This window comes from Fringilla coelebs (genome assembly GCF_963513975.1).
Source record: "Fringilla coelebs genome assembly, chromosome: 1".
NCBI lineage: Eukaryota > Metazoa > Chordata > Aves > Passeriformes > Fringillidae > Fringilla > Fringilla coelebs.
In genome coordinates this window covers 23,920,410-23,939,078 of record NC_140028.1, presented here as the reverse complement: position 1 = coordinate 23,939,078, position 18,669 = coordinate 23,920,410, and the positions used below count along the sequence as shown (strand labels likewise).

The following is an 18,669-nucleotide window of genomic DNA, read 5'->3' as shown; positions in this document are numbered from 1 at the left end:
CGCTCGCCCTTCCCCGCCGGCAGCCGCGGGCCGACGCTGCCGTGGCCGCCGCCGCCACCGCGGGCAGCGCGGCGGAGCCCCGGCGCCGCCGCCCGCCCTCCGCCGTGCCCTCCGCCCCAGCCGCGCTCGGCCGGCCGCGGGACGGGGGCCCCGCTCGCCGCTGCCGCCGCAGCTCCGCCAGACGCAGACCCGGCCGCCGCCGAGGGGCGTCCCGCCCGCTACCTGCAGCCGCAGGACTCCACCACCATGTCCTCGTACTGCTTGTACACCACGTTGTTGCCCGCGTCGATGTAGAGGATGCTGATGGGGGTCAGCTTGGTGGGGACGCAGCAGCTGGGCGGCGTGGAGCCGGGGTCCATGGAGTTCATGAGGGTCTGGATGATGGCGTGGTTCGTGGGCTCCAGGTGGGAGCGCAGCGGGAAGTCGCAGACGCCCTCGCAGTGGTGGGCCTCGTACTCCAGCGGGGCGATGATCCAGTCGTCCCAGCCCAGCTCCTTGAAGTTGACGTGCAGCGGCTTCTTGCTGCAGCGCAGCCGGGACTTCTTGCCGTGCCGCTTGCCGTGCCGGCTGGCGAAGGCGGTGCGGCGCTGGCGCCGGGCCGGCGGGCGGCGGGCAGCGGGCGGCGGGGGCGCGCCCAGCTCGGCGCGCAGCTCCCCGAGCAGGCTCCGCCGCCGGGCGCGCGTGAAGACCACCAGCAGCGCGCGCTCCTGCGGCGGCCGCGGCCGGCGCGCGAAGCCCAGGGCCCGCAGGTCGAGCCAGCGCCGCGGCCCGCGCTCCGCCGAGGCCCGCAGCTCCAGGCACAGCCGCTTCCGGGGCCGCTGCTCCCGCAGGCCCTGCCGCACGTCGAACACCTCCCAGCCGGCGGACGAGGCCGCCCGCGGGTCCAGGGCGCGGGAGTCCAGCGGTCGCGGCGAGAGGCAGGCGGAGATCTGCACGTGCAGCGGCGCGGCGGGCGGCGGGCGGCCCTGAGGGGCCCGGCGGAACAGCCGCAGCTCGGCCCCCACGAGCTCCTCCGTCTCCGAGAGGGTCGACACATCAAACACATACTGCTGCCGCCTCAAGGGAGCGGGCGAGAGATCGTCTGCGAGATAAAAATAATTACAGTCAGTTGCGCTCGGGGGGATCTGCCGAGAGGTCTCTGAGGCGGGAAAGGGAGGGAGAACCGCCGGCTTGCCCGGCCGGGGCCGCTCCTGCCTGCCTCACCCCCCACCCCCAGCCGGACCGGGACCGGGGGAGGGTAGGGAGAAGAGAAAGAAGGAGAAGGGAATAATACGGAAAGGAAAGGGAAGAATATGGAAAGGAAAGGAAGCACGGAGGAACCCGCACCAGACAGGAGACAGCTCTCCAGCACTAGAGGCAGACCCTGCTCCACGCACATCCTCTGCCTATCAGCCCCATATACGCGTATCGGTGCTCCTCTGAGGAAAACCTGGACTTCTTTTCTGACACATCGGTGTACAAAGTGCGGCGCAGAAGGCAAACCAGATTCCCTTGAGCTGCTTTCCAATAAAATGTTTACAACCCAGCAAATACAAAAATTCCCAAAGCCCCTGTGTTTCCCCAGGAGCTAGTAAAGCTTGTGTAGATTTCCATAGTAAAAGTGTCACTGGGGCCTCTGTTCAGCAGCCCCTCGCCGCTTTTCCAAAATCGGCTCACCCCAGCAGTAGAAACAGACTAAAGAAATATATACCCGCCTGTTATTTATCGATATCAAAGGTCATTGCGATTCCTAATCAGTATGTTTCACAACCTCGGCTCTACCTGACAGGTCGCTGGGAACCTCCTGCGGGGCAGGAGAGACAAGGGGATGATTTATGCAAACCAAAAACCTTCAGAAGGGCCACGGCGATGTAAAAAATCAATGCGGATTAACGTGCAGTTAATCAGTGCGGATTAGCACACTCGACAGTCGCCCTGCGTCGCTGCGTGTTCCCCTAGACGTCAGCAGGGAGATGGAGCGTGGAGTGCAGCAGGGACAGCGGGAATTGATGGGAAAAAGACCTGCCCCGCAGCCAGGCCAGGGGATCCTCCTGCGGAGCCTGGCTGCGTGCCGAGCGCGTCCCCCTCGCCCCGCAGGGAGCCGCGCCGCGCACCCACGCGGCACCTCCGGCTGCGGGGCTGGGCCCCGCACACCTGCCCGGCTCCCGGAGCCAGCGGCCGGAGCACGGCCGCGATCCCCGCCTCGCCCGGCACCGTGGCACGAGGAGTCAGCAAGGAGAGGGAGTTCCCGAGCCGGAGCTTCCCCGCCTCCCGGGGGCTGCGCGCCGGCGGGAGCGATGCGGAATAGGTCAGGCCTTTCAGGCATCCCGGAAAAATTTGAACCCAGGCCTTTCGCATCCCTGCCTCCGCCTCCCACTTCAGGCTTGTCTGTTTTCTCGTAGTGGGGCTTCTTCCCAGCGAGGGGCGAGAGGCAGCCTGGTCGTGCATTCCGCTAAGGGAGTGTGGGAGGAGAAAAAACACGAGCAGAGCCCGAAAAATGTCGTCACAGTCCAGGTGACGACAACAGCTGCTTTATTGAGCTATGAAAGTAAAAGTGAAACCCATCGGGAGCTGCCTAGAGGTGCTGGACAGTTTCATCAGCACTGCAAGTACAGACCAGGATTCGGTCCATGAGTCTCCTGTGGGTTTTGGAGGAGCGTGGGGATAGTTCTGCCCTTCGCAGGCGCGGGCCGTGGCCTGAGGTGCACGTGGTTGCAGGAGGAGGGTCCAACAGCTCAGGAGATCTCTGGTATCATTGCCTCCTCCTTCAAGGGGGTCCTGGGAGCTTCAGAGAAAAGCGGGTGAGCCCTCGGGTAAGAAAGTGCAGGTTTTCCTCCTTCTTTTCCTCTTTCTCGTAGTCTTGGTGGTTTGTTTGGTTTTTTTTTTTTTCTGCATCCAATATCTGTCAGATACCCAGGCATCCGACAGGGCGCAGACCGATCTCCTGGTCCTGCCAAAATGCCTCGGACCTTCGTTCAAGGGCTCCAGCGACCGTCGAGGAAACTAGATCAGCATTTTCCTCTGTGGTTTTCTCCAGCATCGGGATGTGGGCAGAGCCGGGCCTGGGCACGGATTCCCTTTTAATCGCTCTCGTTGTTTAGGTGATGGACAGGCGGGTGTCACGCTTGGTTTCAGAGAGAGATGCTCGCTCTCTTTGACACTCCCAGTCGCCATGGGGTCCGGCGAGGAAAGTGCTGCCTCCAGGCCGCTGTCCCTCCGGAGCAGACAGCGCCACATACACTCCTCCTTGTCCTGTTCTTGACCAGCGCCACTGTTCTGGGGTTCCCCATATCTCTGCCGCGGTGCGGGAGCAAGGCAGCACTTCCCGGCAGTCTTAGCTTTCAGGGAAAGGGCAGCCCTTTCCCGAGGGATTGGGGACACGAAGGTGACAGCGCCTCTCCCCTTCCCGAGGAACCGTCACGCAGGAAATAATCCCATTCGGGGGTGACGTCCAGGCATGCAGCTCAGACGGGAGGGAAGCAGCGAGAGGCTGAATTCCCCGCATGTCCCCGCTGCTGAAAATGGGCTTTAAAGGGTCTGCAGACCCTTGTCACCCGGCGGTGCGGGAGGAAACCAGCTCCGGCACTGTGGGTGCCAAAGGCTTGCTCAGGGGTGCTCCCCAAGGAGCATCTTTGAGATCCAGTTTGGCGAGGCTTTGGGGCGTTGCACGGCTAGCCCGAGTTGCTCGGTGGCATGGCACGCTGGCGACACGGCCGGTTTGCAGAGAAATGTGCCCCCGCTCAAGCGGATCTCTGAGAAGAGTTTCAGCAGCCCCGAAACTCTGTGCTGGAAAAGTCCCACTGGCTCAGGCAGCTGCCGGCTCCCGTGCCTCTCTCGGGAGGGCAGGGAAAGGGGCAGGGCTGCCGGTTGTTTCAAATAAGCAGCTTTGAATCCGATCAGATAAACGCTATTTATTCACTCTTGTAACCTAATAATTCCAGATGAATACATAATCCTAAACCAGGACTGGCTCGCTCCCAGCGCAGTCGAGAGGGTGGGAAAAGCAGCGGAGGGCGGGGAGGGAAAGCGGGACCTCCGGAACCTCCACAAAACGGGGAGAGACGGGTCTAGGTTGGGGACCCTTTGTTCCAGAGAAGCTGCTGCCTTCCCAGCACACAAAGAGCGGCAGCAGAGACGGCGTGGGGACACCCTGACTGTCCTTCTCTCTCTCTGTGAGCAGTGCACAACGGATACGGGCTTGTCCTCTTCAGTTTTCCTTTAAACCCAAGGAGGGACTGGGGTAAAACCCGGGGTTTTCTAACAGCCAGCTCGAGATCTGCCTTCTTCTCTGGCCAGCTGAAGCTGTCCTTACAGATATTCCCGTTACCGAAATACTTGGTGTGAACAGCAAAGTCATTCCAGCTGGGCTGGGGAAAGCTACATGGCAGAAAATGCACCGGGGAGGTGTGTTTATATTTGTAGCGTTAATGTAGATTAATGTTAGCTCTGCAGTAAGTATTTGTTCTATTTCGACTCTCCGTAGTTTATTCTTCTTTTTTTTGGGCGAAAATAAAATATTAGGAGCGGGAAGGAGGGACAGAAGGAGGGAGTAGGTCTATCTGAAATTTAAGAATGTGTCAGTGGCGGATGGAAGAGAGCAGCCCTACTCCGTTCTGCCCCTCGCGAGGTGCTCGGGCAGCGTCGTGCCCGTACCCGATGCTCCCGCGGGCGGGCCGGGGGGCTGCACCGGGCCCCTCCCGCCTCCCCCCACGCTTTCCTTCGCCGTGCGGTGGCTGCGGTTTCAGCATCTTCGAAGCGAAATGAATTACTGGGTTGGGACGTTTCCCTCAATTCCCTGTGCGAAGCCTCTCCCGTTTCCCGGGTCGCTTTCTCGCCGCAGTCTGGGCTTTGAGGAGAGACGGGGGTTAACGAAGGCTACACAAAGTTTCCCTTTTCATGGCAGATCAGGTACTGGGCTCCCAGCCAATTCATCAGGGCTCAGATCTTAACTTTACATCACTGCAAATTATACCCAAACCACATTCAAGAAGAATTTTCCCATTCCCAAATTCTCTTTCAAGCCATATTTAAACTCGCAAACCAAAAGCACATTTTCAGTTTAAAGACACTTTGCAGACACTCGTACAACAATAATCTGGAAATTAAAACATATATTGTCCCTAATTGCGAAGGTCTGCCCACATGTTGTCTGCGGAGTCGCAAGGCTGACAGGTATTTCTTTCGGAGCATTACCCAAGCTGTGGAAACAAGGGGCTGACTCTCCATGTGTGGTATTTCTCCGGGTTTCAATTCCACATCTCCCAGCGCCTGCCTCGCCGCGGTTTTTTATTACACAGAGTGATTAGATTTAAATGTATCGTTCGCTTCACTATCGAGTAACCGAGAAAGACCACACCTTCCTCGGACGAATTCCCAATCCTGCCAAAAAACACTAAGTAGTTGTTGGAGGGCTGTTTCTTTTTTCTCTTTTCTTTTTCTTTTTTCCTCTCCTCGGAGCGGGGAGGCACCTGGCTGTGATGTACCTTTGATCACCGCTGTACTGTACCTGCTCCGGGAAGGCTGCCTGCCCTTGCCCCACTCTCCTGCTCGCCGCCACCTCCCCTCTTGCCACGAGTGACTCTCGGCCCTTGGGCATTGAGGGATCGCTGCAACACCCGCGGGACATGTCCCGCAAGGTTCCGGGCCCTCGGCTGTCGGCATCGTCCCAGGAGATGCGCCGAGGAGGACGGGATTTTTCTTGCGGGGTTTCCACCCGCTGTAACAGATCTTAACCCAGTATCTTTCCCCTTCCCCATTTGCGGTGCTTACGCTACCCGAAATACTTCGACGAAGGAGAAATAATTCCTCCGAAATTATTCGCGTTGAGAAAATCGGCCTGAATATTCCTAGCGCTTGGAGCCAAGAAAGGAAGAGAAAATATTACTGAGAGATAAACGTGGAAGCGCTAAGATACAGCAGCAGAGCATACAGATCTGGCCATAACTAGCAACGTCTCAAACATCCCCTTTCGCTCATAAATCAGACTTTAGGCACGAAAGGACTCCTACCCTCAGTTTCAGCCTGCCCTGAAATCGCAAGGAAAGGAGGGCTTTCTCCGATCGACCGTTTTGGGGTTTTTTTCTACTATGAAGGGAGGAGGTAAATGAGGAGGGCGAGGCGCCCCGCTGCCGTGCTCAGCACCGAGTGGCCCTGGCCTGCGCCGGATTTTCTCCCCGCGGGCCACTCGGCTGCCGGTTGGGGCCAGCCCAGCTGCGGTACTGCATCTCCCCGCGGGCGGCGGAAACTCCACAGCTCCGAGGCGTAGACCTCGGACCTCCGTCCCCCACGTGTCCCCCCGTCAAAAAAAAAAAAAAAGAAAAAAAATCAAAAAAAAACCCAAAAAATTGCAACCTCTTAGCAAGACCCGCAGGAGGGTTTCTGGATTAAAAAAAAATATAAATAATAATAACGAACAAAATCAGGACCAGGTCCGAAATGAGCCACCGGAACAGTTTGATATGCGTTAATTACTCGTCCTGTTAGCAGAGGGGCTCCGCGGCAGCGCATCGCCCCGCCGCGCTGCCTGGTCTGCGGAGCTCCCGGCGCCGCTTCCCCGGACCGCCCTCCCGTGCGCGAGCCCCCACGCCTTCTCCAGGGACAACAAACAAACGAAAGATTTAACTAAAAAATACTCCCCCCGCCGACAGCCCCTATTTTCACTGGGAAGCGGCGAGAGGTGCAGCCGCAGCCGCCGAGGGGACGCTGCGCTCCGCTCCGCTCCGCCCGCGCCCCGACCCCGCTCCCTCCCGCAGCTCCCGCGGCGCGGGGGGCAAAACACCAACCCCCGAAACACCTCCCGGCACCGGCAGCGCGGAGCCGCCACCGCGCCCCGCCCGCCGCCGCGCCACCGGCTCCGCCACCGGCTCCGCGCGCGGAGGCCCCGCCGGGCCGGGCCGCTCGCTCCTTTCCCGGGTGCGCGGCAGGGATGAGGAGCGGCAGCTCCGGCCGTCTGGTCTGCATTAGTGTTTTTATAAGGGGCTCAAACAAATCGAATACAAGGTCACCAAATAATTAACAGTTGTGAATTCCCTCTTTTCCCATTAAAATACTTCCCTGTTTATATTTCATTTTCCTTCTGCCAACGACAACACTGCTTGGGCAAAGGCGCTGCACAGATTACACTAGATTGCAGCTTTCGGTCCACCCAGAAACCCGCTGTTTTGCATAAATATGTTGTACTAGATGAACTTCAAGTGAGATTTACACTCTTTTCTTCTGCCAAATGCACAGCCGGGCCATTTTCAGTTTCTGCACACGGGATCCCCCTTTCGTCCTAGCCGTCTATTCACCACCCTCACGACCCTCATGGCAAGAGCAAAATAACGATGTTCGGATCCCTGCCCATCCGAATCAGCTGCCTTCCAGCTGGAACGCGAAACTGCATAAAGAAAACGGGGAGATAGAAAAAGGAGACGATCTTGACCTATTTCGATGTCCCCGTCCCTTAGGCGCGGACCGCAGCATTTCGTATGCGGGAGCCCTGCCTTGGTGCCGGTGCTGCGGGCTCTGCCGACACAAAAGGGTGAGGCGAGGGGCACTCGCAGTAGCCGGCCCTCGTGGAAAGCCCTTCCCACGGAGATCCTTTCGAAAATCGTGCTCCTTCGCACTCCAGCTATTTCTTTTTTGTTTTCGATTTGTTCCCAATCATGCCGCGTTTCTTGCTAGCTGTGGGATTGCTTGTTTATAACTCCCTTCTCCAGCTCCCTCCCGCTCTCTCCTTTTTTTTTTTTCTTTTTTTTTTTTTTCTTCCCCTGCCTGGTGGAGTCCTTGCAGCTCCTAATTGTCCTGCCTTACTGTGGAGCTCCAATGCTGGGGGTCCTGAGGCCAGTGAGAGCACCATCTGCGTTTTAATGAGTTACTTCATGTGCCAACAGTAATTTTCCTACATTCAGCTAGGTCCTGTCTGATCTTGCGACCGTAACAAGGGGGAGCGAGTGGGGGGCGGTAGGGGGTGGAGAAGGGGGAATCGCAAACTCTTACCCCCCTTTCTTCTCTCTTTTTCTACCGGCGGGGGAAAAAATTATATATGTATTAAGCAGTAGTGAGTCTTCACTCCCTCTCGCGCTACCCTGAAAATGATCTTATTAGCTTCAAGCGGGAAGAAGCGAATCAAAGGGAAGCGGCTGTCGGTGTCTGCACCGAAGCGCTCTGCCCCGCAGCCTCGGAGGGCGGTGGGACGGGCGGGCTCGGGGCTGCTGCGGCCGGGAACTGCTCCAGGTCAGAGCCGAGCGCCGGGCAGCCCCGCCGGTCACGCAGGCACAGCAGCCCGCCTCGTAAGGGAAGGGTATTTCTCGGCAGGATTAAAAGTTGCTTCGCGCTCCTCTGCGGGTTGCTGTCCCCCTCCACCCCGAACTGCTGCCATGCAGGATGGCGTGCGGCAGGTGGGACGGCCACCGCCATATCCCCCCCGGAGACGCCGCTTAGGTAAAGAGCAGCCCATCTAATTGGGTCAATTTGGGCGGCTATACTGTCTGCAAATGAAGTGACAGAAAATCTGCCCCCCCCTTCCCCGCTTTCCCTGAGCAAAGACTGTTCATCATCAGCACAACTCCAGCTCGCCAATTAACTGGGCTGGGAGCCCACGGGGAGGTGGGCAGTAAAATAGCTACCACTTCAGAGGAACGGAAGCTCTCTTGAAGTTTTTTGGTGATGTGCCATCGGCTGGTCCACTTCATTATGGGAGACTAGACAATATTTGATATGTTATGACATGAACACTCAATTAGATCACTGAGTTGAAATACTCCAATCAGTGGCTTGATGCTAAGCAACCCTCAGAAGGTCCAGCAGAAGGTCACAGCCTGTGACACATCAAATCAAAATCAATGGGGAAAAGTGAGGCTTTTCCTTAATCAAACCAGGACTTCAGTTAGTAAATCACTTCCCCCGGAGTAGAATCTCACATGCAGCGAGATGAGCTAAATTTGTTAAATTAACTGTCTTTCTTCTGGTTATCAAGAATAAGATGATATCGAGCGCGGCTCCATTTCCTGCGGCTCGCAGAATTAGCACCCCGTTTCCTCTCCGTCAGGGGGAGCGGACCAGCTCCTTTCTGACGGCTGAATTTTCGAAACCGTGTTTCTACAAAGCGGGTCCTCTTCCCCCCACCCCCGCTTTTAACAGCGACGAAGAAAACAACCCCCATAAGGCGAAGGCAGAGAGCAAAACCCCTTGTCCCCTTTCCCCTCGAAAACGTCTGCGGGCTTCCGACCGCGAGGGGCAAGTACTGTGGGCGCTCGCACGCGTCCTCCCGAGCCCAGAGAGACACGACGGGCACCGAGGCGGGAGGCGAAGAGCCCCGCCGAGCTCCGCCGCGGAAAGAACTCCCCCGAGCCAGGGGTAGCAATGGGGCAAGGGGCTGAGCCTTGGGTGCCGTGGGCGGGGAGAAGCTTCCGGCTCGGGGAGGCGGTGAAGGGGGTCGGTTTGGGTTCGGTTCGATTTGGTTTGGGGCGATCGGCTTCTGCAGCTCCAGTGAGCCGTGTGATTTTCCCGGCGCTGTGTTTTGCCCTAAAACGGCTGGGACGCGGCGGGAGGGAGGCGAGCTGCCCCGGCTCCCGGTGCTGCCAGCCACCGGCAGGTACACCAGTGCCCGAGGAGGCGCGGACGGAGGGGAGGGTCCTCAGATGTGGGAGGGGGGGAGGAACGAAAGCGCAACCTTCATTAAGAACATGTTAGTTACTCTGTTCTTCATGGCTTTCAACCAGGGTAACGAAAAAAAAGGAGGGGAATGAAAGGGGCAGGGAGGCGTTTTTATGGAAAGGAAATTTTAGTCTGGATCGACGAGAAATGTGCACCCGCGGCCGCGGGTACGAGCGATAGGACGACGAGAGAAAAGCCCAGGAGGGCCCCGGCCGGGTCTGCAGGTCACGGAGGGGGCCTGGGAGCCCCGCGGCAGCGATGCTGCCCGGGAAGCTCTGCGGCCCGGGGTAGCGGGCCCCGCTCTCAATCCCGGCCCGGGGGTGCGTGAGGACCAACCCCGCACACAGCTCAAAGGATGCGGCCCCGAGCAGACGTCAGGTCCGGCCGCCCCTTGCTGAGTCCCGGTACCGGGCGGTACCTGGGCTGCACGCTGCCCCCCCGGCAAGTGGAGCCGGAGGGTCCCAGTCCCTGCGCTCTCGGAAGGGGCCGGGGCTCTTCCAGGTAACACCGATAACGCGACCCGAGGAGAGAGCAACCTCAGGCAGATGTTTGCCTTCGGTCAGTTTAAACTTTTCGCCGTGCAGCCGCGTCGATAAGAGCCACCCTTTCTCCGGCGGGTGGAAAGAAACCAGAAGTGCAATATTTAATTCTTTTTTTTCAAGGTTGAATTTACACCCAAATTCCGCCTGCAAAGCTGGGGCGTGTTTTCCACCACCCCATGACGATTCGGGGAGGAACACTCGTGCTTCTCGCACGCAGCACTTAGGGCTGCCTCGGCTTGGGTTTAGTGCCGCGGGGCCGTTTGCTTTAAAATAAAACACCGCGACTCCAAATTTACCGAGAGATCTGCACTTGCCTGCAATACCGGGGCGGGGAAGAGCACCGGTGACCGCTGCAGCGCGCTCCCACCTCCCCAGCACCAGGCTCCGCGGGACGGCAGCCTCGTACCGCGGAGAGCAGCGGGAAGGGGCACCCGCAGCCGCGGGGGGACCGTGAGGGGCGTGGGGGGGCAGAACTTACCTCGTCCCCTGTCTACAAAACTAGTGATGGTGTTGGCGGATTTGGACGACTGAAAAAAGCTGGCGTTGATGCCCAGTTTCTCCGCGATAGAGTAAGTCCTGAACAGAGACAGCATGTACTCGTGGGGTTCCGCCCGTGGGAGCGCCCGGTCCATGGCGTGTCCCCCTTGCCGCGGGCGGTTTTCCCGTGGGGACCGCGGCACTCTGCGGCTGCGACCACCTTTGGAGGAGGCGGCGAGCTCCGAGGAGGCAGGGAGGGAAGCCGGGAGGCAGCAAGGTAAATCCCAGAGGAGGCTGGCGAGCAAGGCGGCGGAGAGCAGGGCCCGGCGTGCATTCATAGCGAGAGGCGGCGGCGGTAGGGAGGAAGAGGAGGGCGGCCCGACGTGCGGCTCCGGCGGCCCACGGAGCGGCGCGGGGACTGCGCGGCGGCGTGGCGCGGAGCGGCGACTGCACCCGGGCGGGCTCGGCCCGCAGCCGCCCGCCCCGCCCCGTGGGTACCGCCCCGCCGCGCACCGCCCTGTGGGGGCACCCAGCCCGCCCCCGCGAGGCGGTCCGCGGCGGGGCGGGACACCCCGTGGTCGGGTGCTCGGGGGTCCCTTTGCTCCCTCCCCGCTGTGCTCTCCACGCGGGAAGCGGACGCGAGGGAGATGCTGCGCGTCTTGCTGCCACCTCTCGGGTACCACTTCTCATCAACCCAGAGGTGCTGTCATCTGTTCAGGCGCCTCACAGGTTCTCCAGGTTTGAGTGTGGGCGGATTCGTGTGATGCTAATGATTTTACTTGATGCTCTTTGTATTCCCCTGGCTACGTGCCTGAAAACTTGGTACAAACCAGGGGTCTTATAAGAAGGAGAATTTGGCAGCAAGTGAGGGTCTCACCTTGGGATGTGCCAGGGTCCATCTAGCTAGAAGCCTTGAGGCTGGCCCTGACACCCATTAGAGAAGGAAGAGAAAGCATAGGAAGAGCCAGAGACCATTCTCCTTGTCTCAAAACCTTCAAATCAGCCACCAAGAGGGGATCAGCCCAAGTGGAGCACGGTGCCAGGCTGGGGCCTGGCAAAAAGCAGCGCTGGGCGCTACTGGACAGTCAGCACTGTAAAGATAACCAGAATAGCCAAGGGCAGCCAGGAAAGATTCCTCAAAGCAGGGCACATATTTGCCTTGTCCTGGTCATACAAAAGACAGCAGTGGAGCAGAAATACGAGGATTCAGAAATTCACCTACCCCTGTTCATTTGGCTTTTCCAAGGTGCATCCTTCAGCATAAAACTGGTGTCAGTTCTCCAATGGTTTCATCCAACCTCCTGTCTAGGGTTCACAGCCATGACAAAGCGTAGTAACATGCTTGCATTAGTCTACCTGTTCTGATCACTAGTTTCTTCTCCTTCACCTTCTCATCCTCCTGCCTGAACCATGGCACTGCTGCTGCAGGCAGCCACAAATCACCCTCCTCCACTTCCCCGTGTGGCTTTCCTCTGCCCTGTGTGGAGTGTTCCTCCTTTCCTGTCCTGATCTCCCACTGTCCACTTCTTCCTACCTCTCCTATCTGCCCCAGCTCTGCCACTGGTGGATTGTCCTCTAATTCCAATAAGAGGTCATGTGTGTTTAGCTATGAAAGCCTGGTCCATAGTAAATAAAGGGAATCTGAGACCTCTGACCATGCTCCTCCATCAGCTGCCATTCTTCATGCAGTCATACACTGGACCTGTGGACTCGTCTTTTTCTTCCCCGTTCTCATTTTCCTCCAAGAGAGAGCAGCTCACGCCTGGGCTTTTGGCACCACTCCCAGTGCTGCCGCAGCGCCTCTCCGAGTGTGTGCTCGGAGTCACCCCGGCTTGCTCTGGCACTGCAGGCAGCGAGGGACACTCTCCCGTTCCTCGTTCCTCGGGAGGTCGGGAGAGCGGCTAAAGGCTTTCACCTTTTGGACAAGGCACAGCATGGCGTCAGTAGAAAACGGAGAGTGGACTCCAGTTGGGGGCAAAGTCCAGGTTTATTCCGGAGCTCAAACGAGATCCCTAACCCAGGGAGACCAGCCAGCTGGAGAGCCCAAAAAGGGGTCTGCAGGGTGTTATAAAGGGGGGAGTAAACCAGGGAGGGGTTTGCCCGCCTGCCAGTGGGGATACAGGAGGGCATGGGGATCAATCAGGGAAACAGGCAGGTGGGGGGACCAACAGGGCCACCCGAGGGAGGGGCCCTGGTGCCTGAACCCATCACTCGATGGCCTTGGTAGAAGTTTCTAGAGAGAGGAGATGAGCTGTTGAGTGAAGGACAGGAAGGGTTAAGGGAAGGGTTTAGCCACTTTTGGGGAACAGAGGGAGGGGGTAGGGAGATTGACATTAAAAGGATGGGAGGAGGCAGCAGGGGCAGAACCACTCTACAGAGGGGAACTGGGATAAACCAAAGTACAACTTAATGAAACTAAAATATATAAGAACACAATACAGTGCAACACGGGATCAGTGGCAGTGCCCTGACTGGGCATGTGAAGCAGGCTTCTAGCCTGGCACATCCCAGTTTGCCTGTAGGGTGCTTAGTCCCACTGTGTTCCCCATCTCCTACGGACTCCTATGCTAGGGACTATGAGGAACACAAGGGGAACATTCAAAGCAAGTGACAGGCTCAGGTTCCAAGTGAACCATGCTGCATCTCTACTAGAAAAAAAGATAATTCCGAGACAGGAGCTCACACTATCCTGCAGCCCTCCACACATGGCTCAGAGAGCTCCCTGGTGTAGTTTTGGCCCATGCCAATGAACACTTTCCCAGCCAATACCCAGGTCTGTTACAAGTTATGGCTTGTGCCAGGGGCTGTCCCAAGATGGCCATTTGGATGTGCCCGTTTGGATGTGGGACACATCGTATAGCTGGGATTAGAGAAAGGGGCCCATCATTGCCTTGGCTTCTTTCAGCACGATAGATGTACTGCGAGGTGCTGGCAAATGAACTGTGAAGAGACAGGGCTACAAAAAAGTATCAGTGACAGTGCAGAAATGAGGCAAGTGTTCTGCAAAACCATTTCCCACTTCATTCTGTCCCATTTCTTCACCCCCTTTTATTTATTGTGCTTTCACTCCTCCCGTGTATCCTCTGGCTTCGCTGACACCCTCCTGACCACTACCCTCCCTTTTCACCAGCTGCTTTCTGCACTGGGAGCATCCTCCCTCCTCCTGTCCCTTTGGCTTCTCTTTTCTGATGCCTCACTTTTGTTGCTTCTGCTCGCCTTTGCCACTCCCATCCTTTCTGCTTTGTACAAAATTGCATTTTGGCAATTTTTTTCTTGCCATGACCCAGTTCCTTCCGGAGCCTTATCATCACTTTTTTGTTTCCTTCTGCCCCTTTTGTGTCCTATTCACTTATTCCATGCTCCTGCTGGCTATCTCCAATCAGCTGCCCAGCTCCAGTTTCTCCTCCGTCAACTTCTGCCCAACCCTAGCCCCCCAGGCTCTTTCTTTTCTCTCCTGCTGTATTTCATTGTCCTGTTTTTCTTTTCTGATATTGTTCCCACTTCCCACATCCCCTCCTTGTGGTCCCAAATGCTGCTGCTGCACGGCTGCCCTTTCCCACTCTCACTCTGCTGGTTTCCAGGGTCCCCTCTAGTGCTCCCGGAGTGTCTGTTCCCTTCCTGCCTTTGTCTCTTGGTCTGTCTCCCCTCTTCCCTCTTTGTTCTCGGCTTTTTCCTCCCTTGGCCTCCTCCTCTCCCAGGGGGAGGTGGTTTCATGCTAATGCAAAGCTGCAAGGTCTCAAGAGGAACTTCCATCAGCCTGATTTAATTTCTACCTGCTGCTTTTGCATGTTTTAACACATTCTCTAAAACTGACTTGGATGGCTGCTTTGCACTGTCACTTTTTTATCAGGGGCCTGCCTTGAAGCCCTCTGCAGCCAACAGGGCCTTTCCTGTGGCTCTGGTGACCTTTGAGGCAGTGTGGAGGCTCAGCAGGCAGATGCCCTCGTAGCACCCCAAGGCTGTTGCTTAGCGGGTGAGAGTGCACACAGGTAGCAGTGACTGCCATAAACAGGCAGTGCTGCTTTCCAGCCTGTTTCTCAAAGCTTTAGGTTGCTTAGGGTTGTCCCTGTGCCGTTTTGGAACACAATGCCATTGTTCAATACAGCTCATTGCCAAGACAGTCACTTAAGGGAATGACAGAGCATGGAACTGTGGGGATGTAACAATTGTGGCGCCTCATGGAGCAACACAGTCAGGTCACTGAGAGGGACTTGAATATATTGAGCCATCTTAAGAAGCTTTGGTTTTGATTGTCCCTGAGAAAACTGTGTGGAACTGGACCTGAGAACTGCAGGCAGGAGTGGGCACTTTGTGGGGCAGCATGAGAGTGAATCGATGCCTGTGAGACACTTGAGATCCCTGCTTCACTGCATGGCAAAGAGTGAAATAATGGCAGCAACAATAAAAAGAGTAAAATAATAGCAACCACCAGAAAAGAAGAATAGTGTTTAAAAAACTTGTTTCCTTTCTGGTTTTCTCAACAATAAAACTTGGCCAGATTTCACTTTATAATTGCATTATACGTATTTTGTAACTTTTTTTTTTTAATTTCAAATATGTTTCTCAGAACTAAAGCAATTTGGAGACTGCAAAAACAGAGTTTTAAAACTAGTTTCATTAATTTGCTTGCACTAGCATACATCCCATCTTTCACATTTTTTCTTTCTGTGAATTTGCTATTATGGGGAAAAGTATAAATGAATTGAGACAAATTTGAAAGGCAGGAAGCAGTCCAAATCAAATGTGATTTCTTTCACCTGAAAGTTTAATGGAAATTTCTCTTGCTATAACCATAACATGAGCAGCCATGTTGAGGAAGAATGACAGAGTTTAAAATTCATCCCTGAAAAGTGGTCAAGCTAAGATGTAAGCATCAGTCATTTCCCCTCTGGTTTGTGGTATTTTGTAAGACTTTCTGTGGGACATAAGGGATATGAGTAAAGAGTCGATCAGCTTGTAGACATTCCCCCTTAGTATTTTTTTTTCAAGCATCATCTAGGTTGATGCTTGTTTTAGCATAAACGATCCGTTGTAGGATTTTTATTTCTGTGAACCAAAATAATTGTTTATTAGGATGACTAGAAAATGTACCCCTTCAAACTATGGGTTTTTCCCCACTTTAGCACAATAGGCTCCAAAAAGGCTGTGGTTACACCACATAATCAGGGGGCAGGGATTCCTACCAGCACAGCAGTTAGCACATTTTCCAAAATGCCCGTGTAGTCCATATGTGCTGGTTTTCAGCAAAACACCAGCCTCCACAAGCCTTGGATTTGAAAATGGGAATTTTTTTTCAAAGGCCCTGGTTCTGAGGCATTAAATTCTTACTCTCTTAGCCTCAGCATTTTTAGCACCTCTAATCTTTTCTGCAGTGCTCCTGAAAAAGTTGGTTTTCAGTGCTTCACACTGTCAGGAATATTTATTTTTCAGTAGCTATATTTTGGCCCAGGAGTTGTTTGCCCTTCCCCACATGGATCTTCTTTTATGGGTAATGGGCCAGATCCTCTCCCTGCCTCCCTCCCAGCTGAGCTGCCCTGCTCTTGGCTGAGAGTATCTTCTGAGATGGAGCACCAAGCTCCTTCTCTGCTGCCCTCATTCTGAACCATCACATTAGCCTTTTTTTTGTTTTCCTTTACACAGAAAACCATCCTTTTTTCCTAAACTTATTTATTTCAGCATGCCTCATTGCCAAACCATCAAAAGTCTAAGCGGATCAAGATTTTTAATTGCCCAAACTATGGTGTATGAACTAACAGCAGACAAAGGAGCATACCCAAATAAATAGAGTTGCTTTAGGAGTCTGAAGTGCCTCCTGCATTGTGGTCCTCCAAAGAAAGTCCTGTTTCACTTTCCAAGCATTCCACAAGGGATCTGCACCTCTCCCAGTACCCTACAGTCTGCAGAGCTCTTCCAGATGAGTCCCCCATGTTCCAGCTCAGTGGAGGCTTGTGCAGCCCCACAGCATGGGGACATTTCTCTTCCTTTTGCTCCTGCTTTTGGCAGTTCGTCTTTTCACAGGAAAAGTCGGGAGAAGGAGCAGGGCTAAGCCTATGCATCACTGTTGCTTTTTGCAGTGTTTTATTTTGCCACAAAACAGTGGCAACTTTGCTTCTCTGCAAGCTCTCTGCATTTTTGTCACTGTCTTAGATTAGAACCACATTGTCTCTCACTCACAGTTAAAAACTTAATACATGGACATGAAGAGGGAAGCCACTCCTGCATTCTTGGTGCATCAAAACACATCCTGACATCAGGAAAACAAATTGCAGCCTATGGATCAGGAGAAAGAACAGAAGTTTGCAACAGTGATTCTGCTTTCATTTGCTCTGGTGTAGAAAATTAAAATTATGTAGGAAATTGTTTTTCCTGTTTAGGAGAGATATGATTTTGTAAAATTACTGCTAACTTTGTAAACATTAAAATAGACGTAATAAAGATGTGAAATTTCACACAGGGGATCCACAATGTTTGTATAATTATAAGCATATGGTTGCTTTACACGAAATCTCTGTTATGCTTTTATTTACTAGTGCTTGGGGAAAACAGAGGTTCTCAAATTCAGTGTTTATTTACATGTATAGGGAATGTCACAGTCTCCATTAACCTGTCATAATCTGTATTTCTGTCTTGGAACTTCAGCTATATAAACCAAACCCCCACTCACACCATCATTTCTAATTTGTTCAGCTACTCTGCTAAATCAGACAATTTCTGTAATTTCTAAAGAATGTATATCCTGCTGCTGGTGGCAGGATGAGAACTGCTTACCACCTCAGTGCCTGCTTATTTCAGCTCTTGAGGGGGTAAAAGTGAAAGCTGTTGCTTCGATGCAGTTTTCTTTGTTCTGAGGAATTTTGTGGGACTTTAATTTGTTGTTTTCTTTTTAGTCTGAATTTCTGTGAGGCTATGAACCAGCCCTGGAGGATACTCAGCATTTTTTCTTTGATATCCACAATTCCTAATTTTATAGGACACAAAAGGAACTCAGATCCAGCAGGATTCAGCCCTCAATTTGTGGGCTGAGTTACATTATTTTTTGTCTTTTATACCGAGTGGCCATATGCCTAGGGCTGTTCTTTGCTTCAGGAAGTGTGGGAGCTCATATAGGCACAGTAACTTCACATTTTAGAAAAAAGGTGAAATAATTTGCAGAAATTTTTTGCACTTTTTCCTTCTATGTAAGAATATGTACAGTTTTGATAAACTAGATTTAACTGTGCATTTGGGGTTTTTGGGGGGAATACCTCAGCTCAGATTTCCATCTTTGGCGTCACTCAAGCTGGTGCTATTAAATGATGCTTGCTGTTATGAATGATCAGAACCACGTGTTCTGACTGGAGAGGGACAGGGACATAGAGGAAATTCCTTTCAAAAGAAGATGAAGGAGCCTATTCAAGTGTTGCATCACTGCAGTCTGGCCTAACAGCACAAAGAAATTTATTTGCATCCTTTTATTTTACAATTCCGTTCTCACCCATCTCTTTTTCCTTCATGTCCCTCTTGTTACTTCAGCACTGCATGGCCACAAGGAGCATGGCAGCAGGGTTTTCTCACAGACCCTGAGATGACTTCAAGATGTCTTGGTTACTGCTCTGTTACCAGTTCTGGGGAGAAAATGAGCACTTATGTGACACCTCAGAGGTGTGGGTACCAATCTCATCTCTACTCACACTACCTCAGGAGTGTCACCATGGATCTCCTTACTGATGTTTCTGCCTATTCATTGTTTCAGCTACAAACTCTTCAGGGCAGGATCTGCTTCCCACCACTTAATTATTTTCTTGGTAGGGAAAATTTAATGTTTCCTTACAGTAGTTCAAAGCAATCCACCAGTGCTAGCTCTGCCAAGCCCACTGGGTGTTGCTTACTGCCTTCCCAGAACACAACCTGGAGCCATTTGCCCTAGAGAAATCCTTCAGGAGCAGTGCAGGAGAGTCACTGCATAGAGATTCAAACCAGGGAGGTGCCAATGGAATAGGCCCTGGCAAACAAAACAAACTCCTGGGAAGGATAAAATTAATTTTGCTTTGTT

At 54.1% G+C, this 18,669-nt stretch overlaps 1 protein-coding gene across 1 annotated transcript; it reads right to left on the bottom strand.

The window, feature by feature from the left end:
- Positions 1-210: 210 nt before the first annotated feature.
- Positions 211-10,975, bottom strand: GDF6 (growth differentiation factor 6; the record flags this gene model as incomplete). The annotated part of the gene is made up of 2 exons (XM_084221802.1): positions 211-1,081; positions 10,639-10,975. The coding sequence occupies 2 exons, from the start codon at positions 10,973-10,975 to the stop codon at positions 219-221; spliced, it is 1,200 nt and encodes a 399-aa protein (XP_084077928.1). The 3' UTR covers positions 211-218.
- Positions 10,976-18,669: the final 7,694 nt, after the last annotated feature.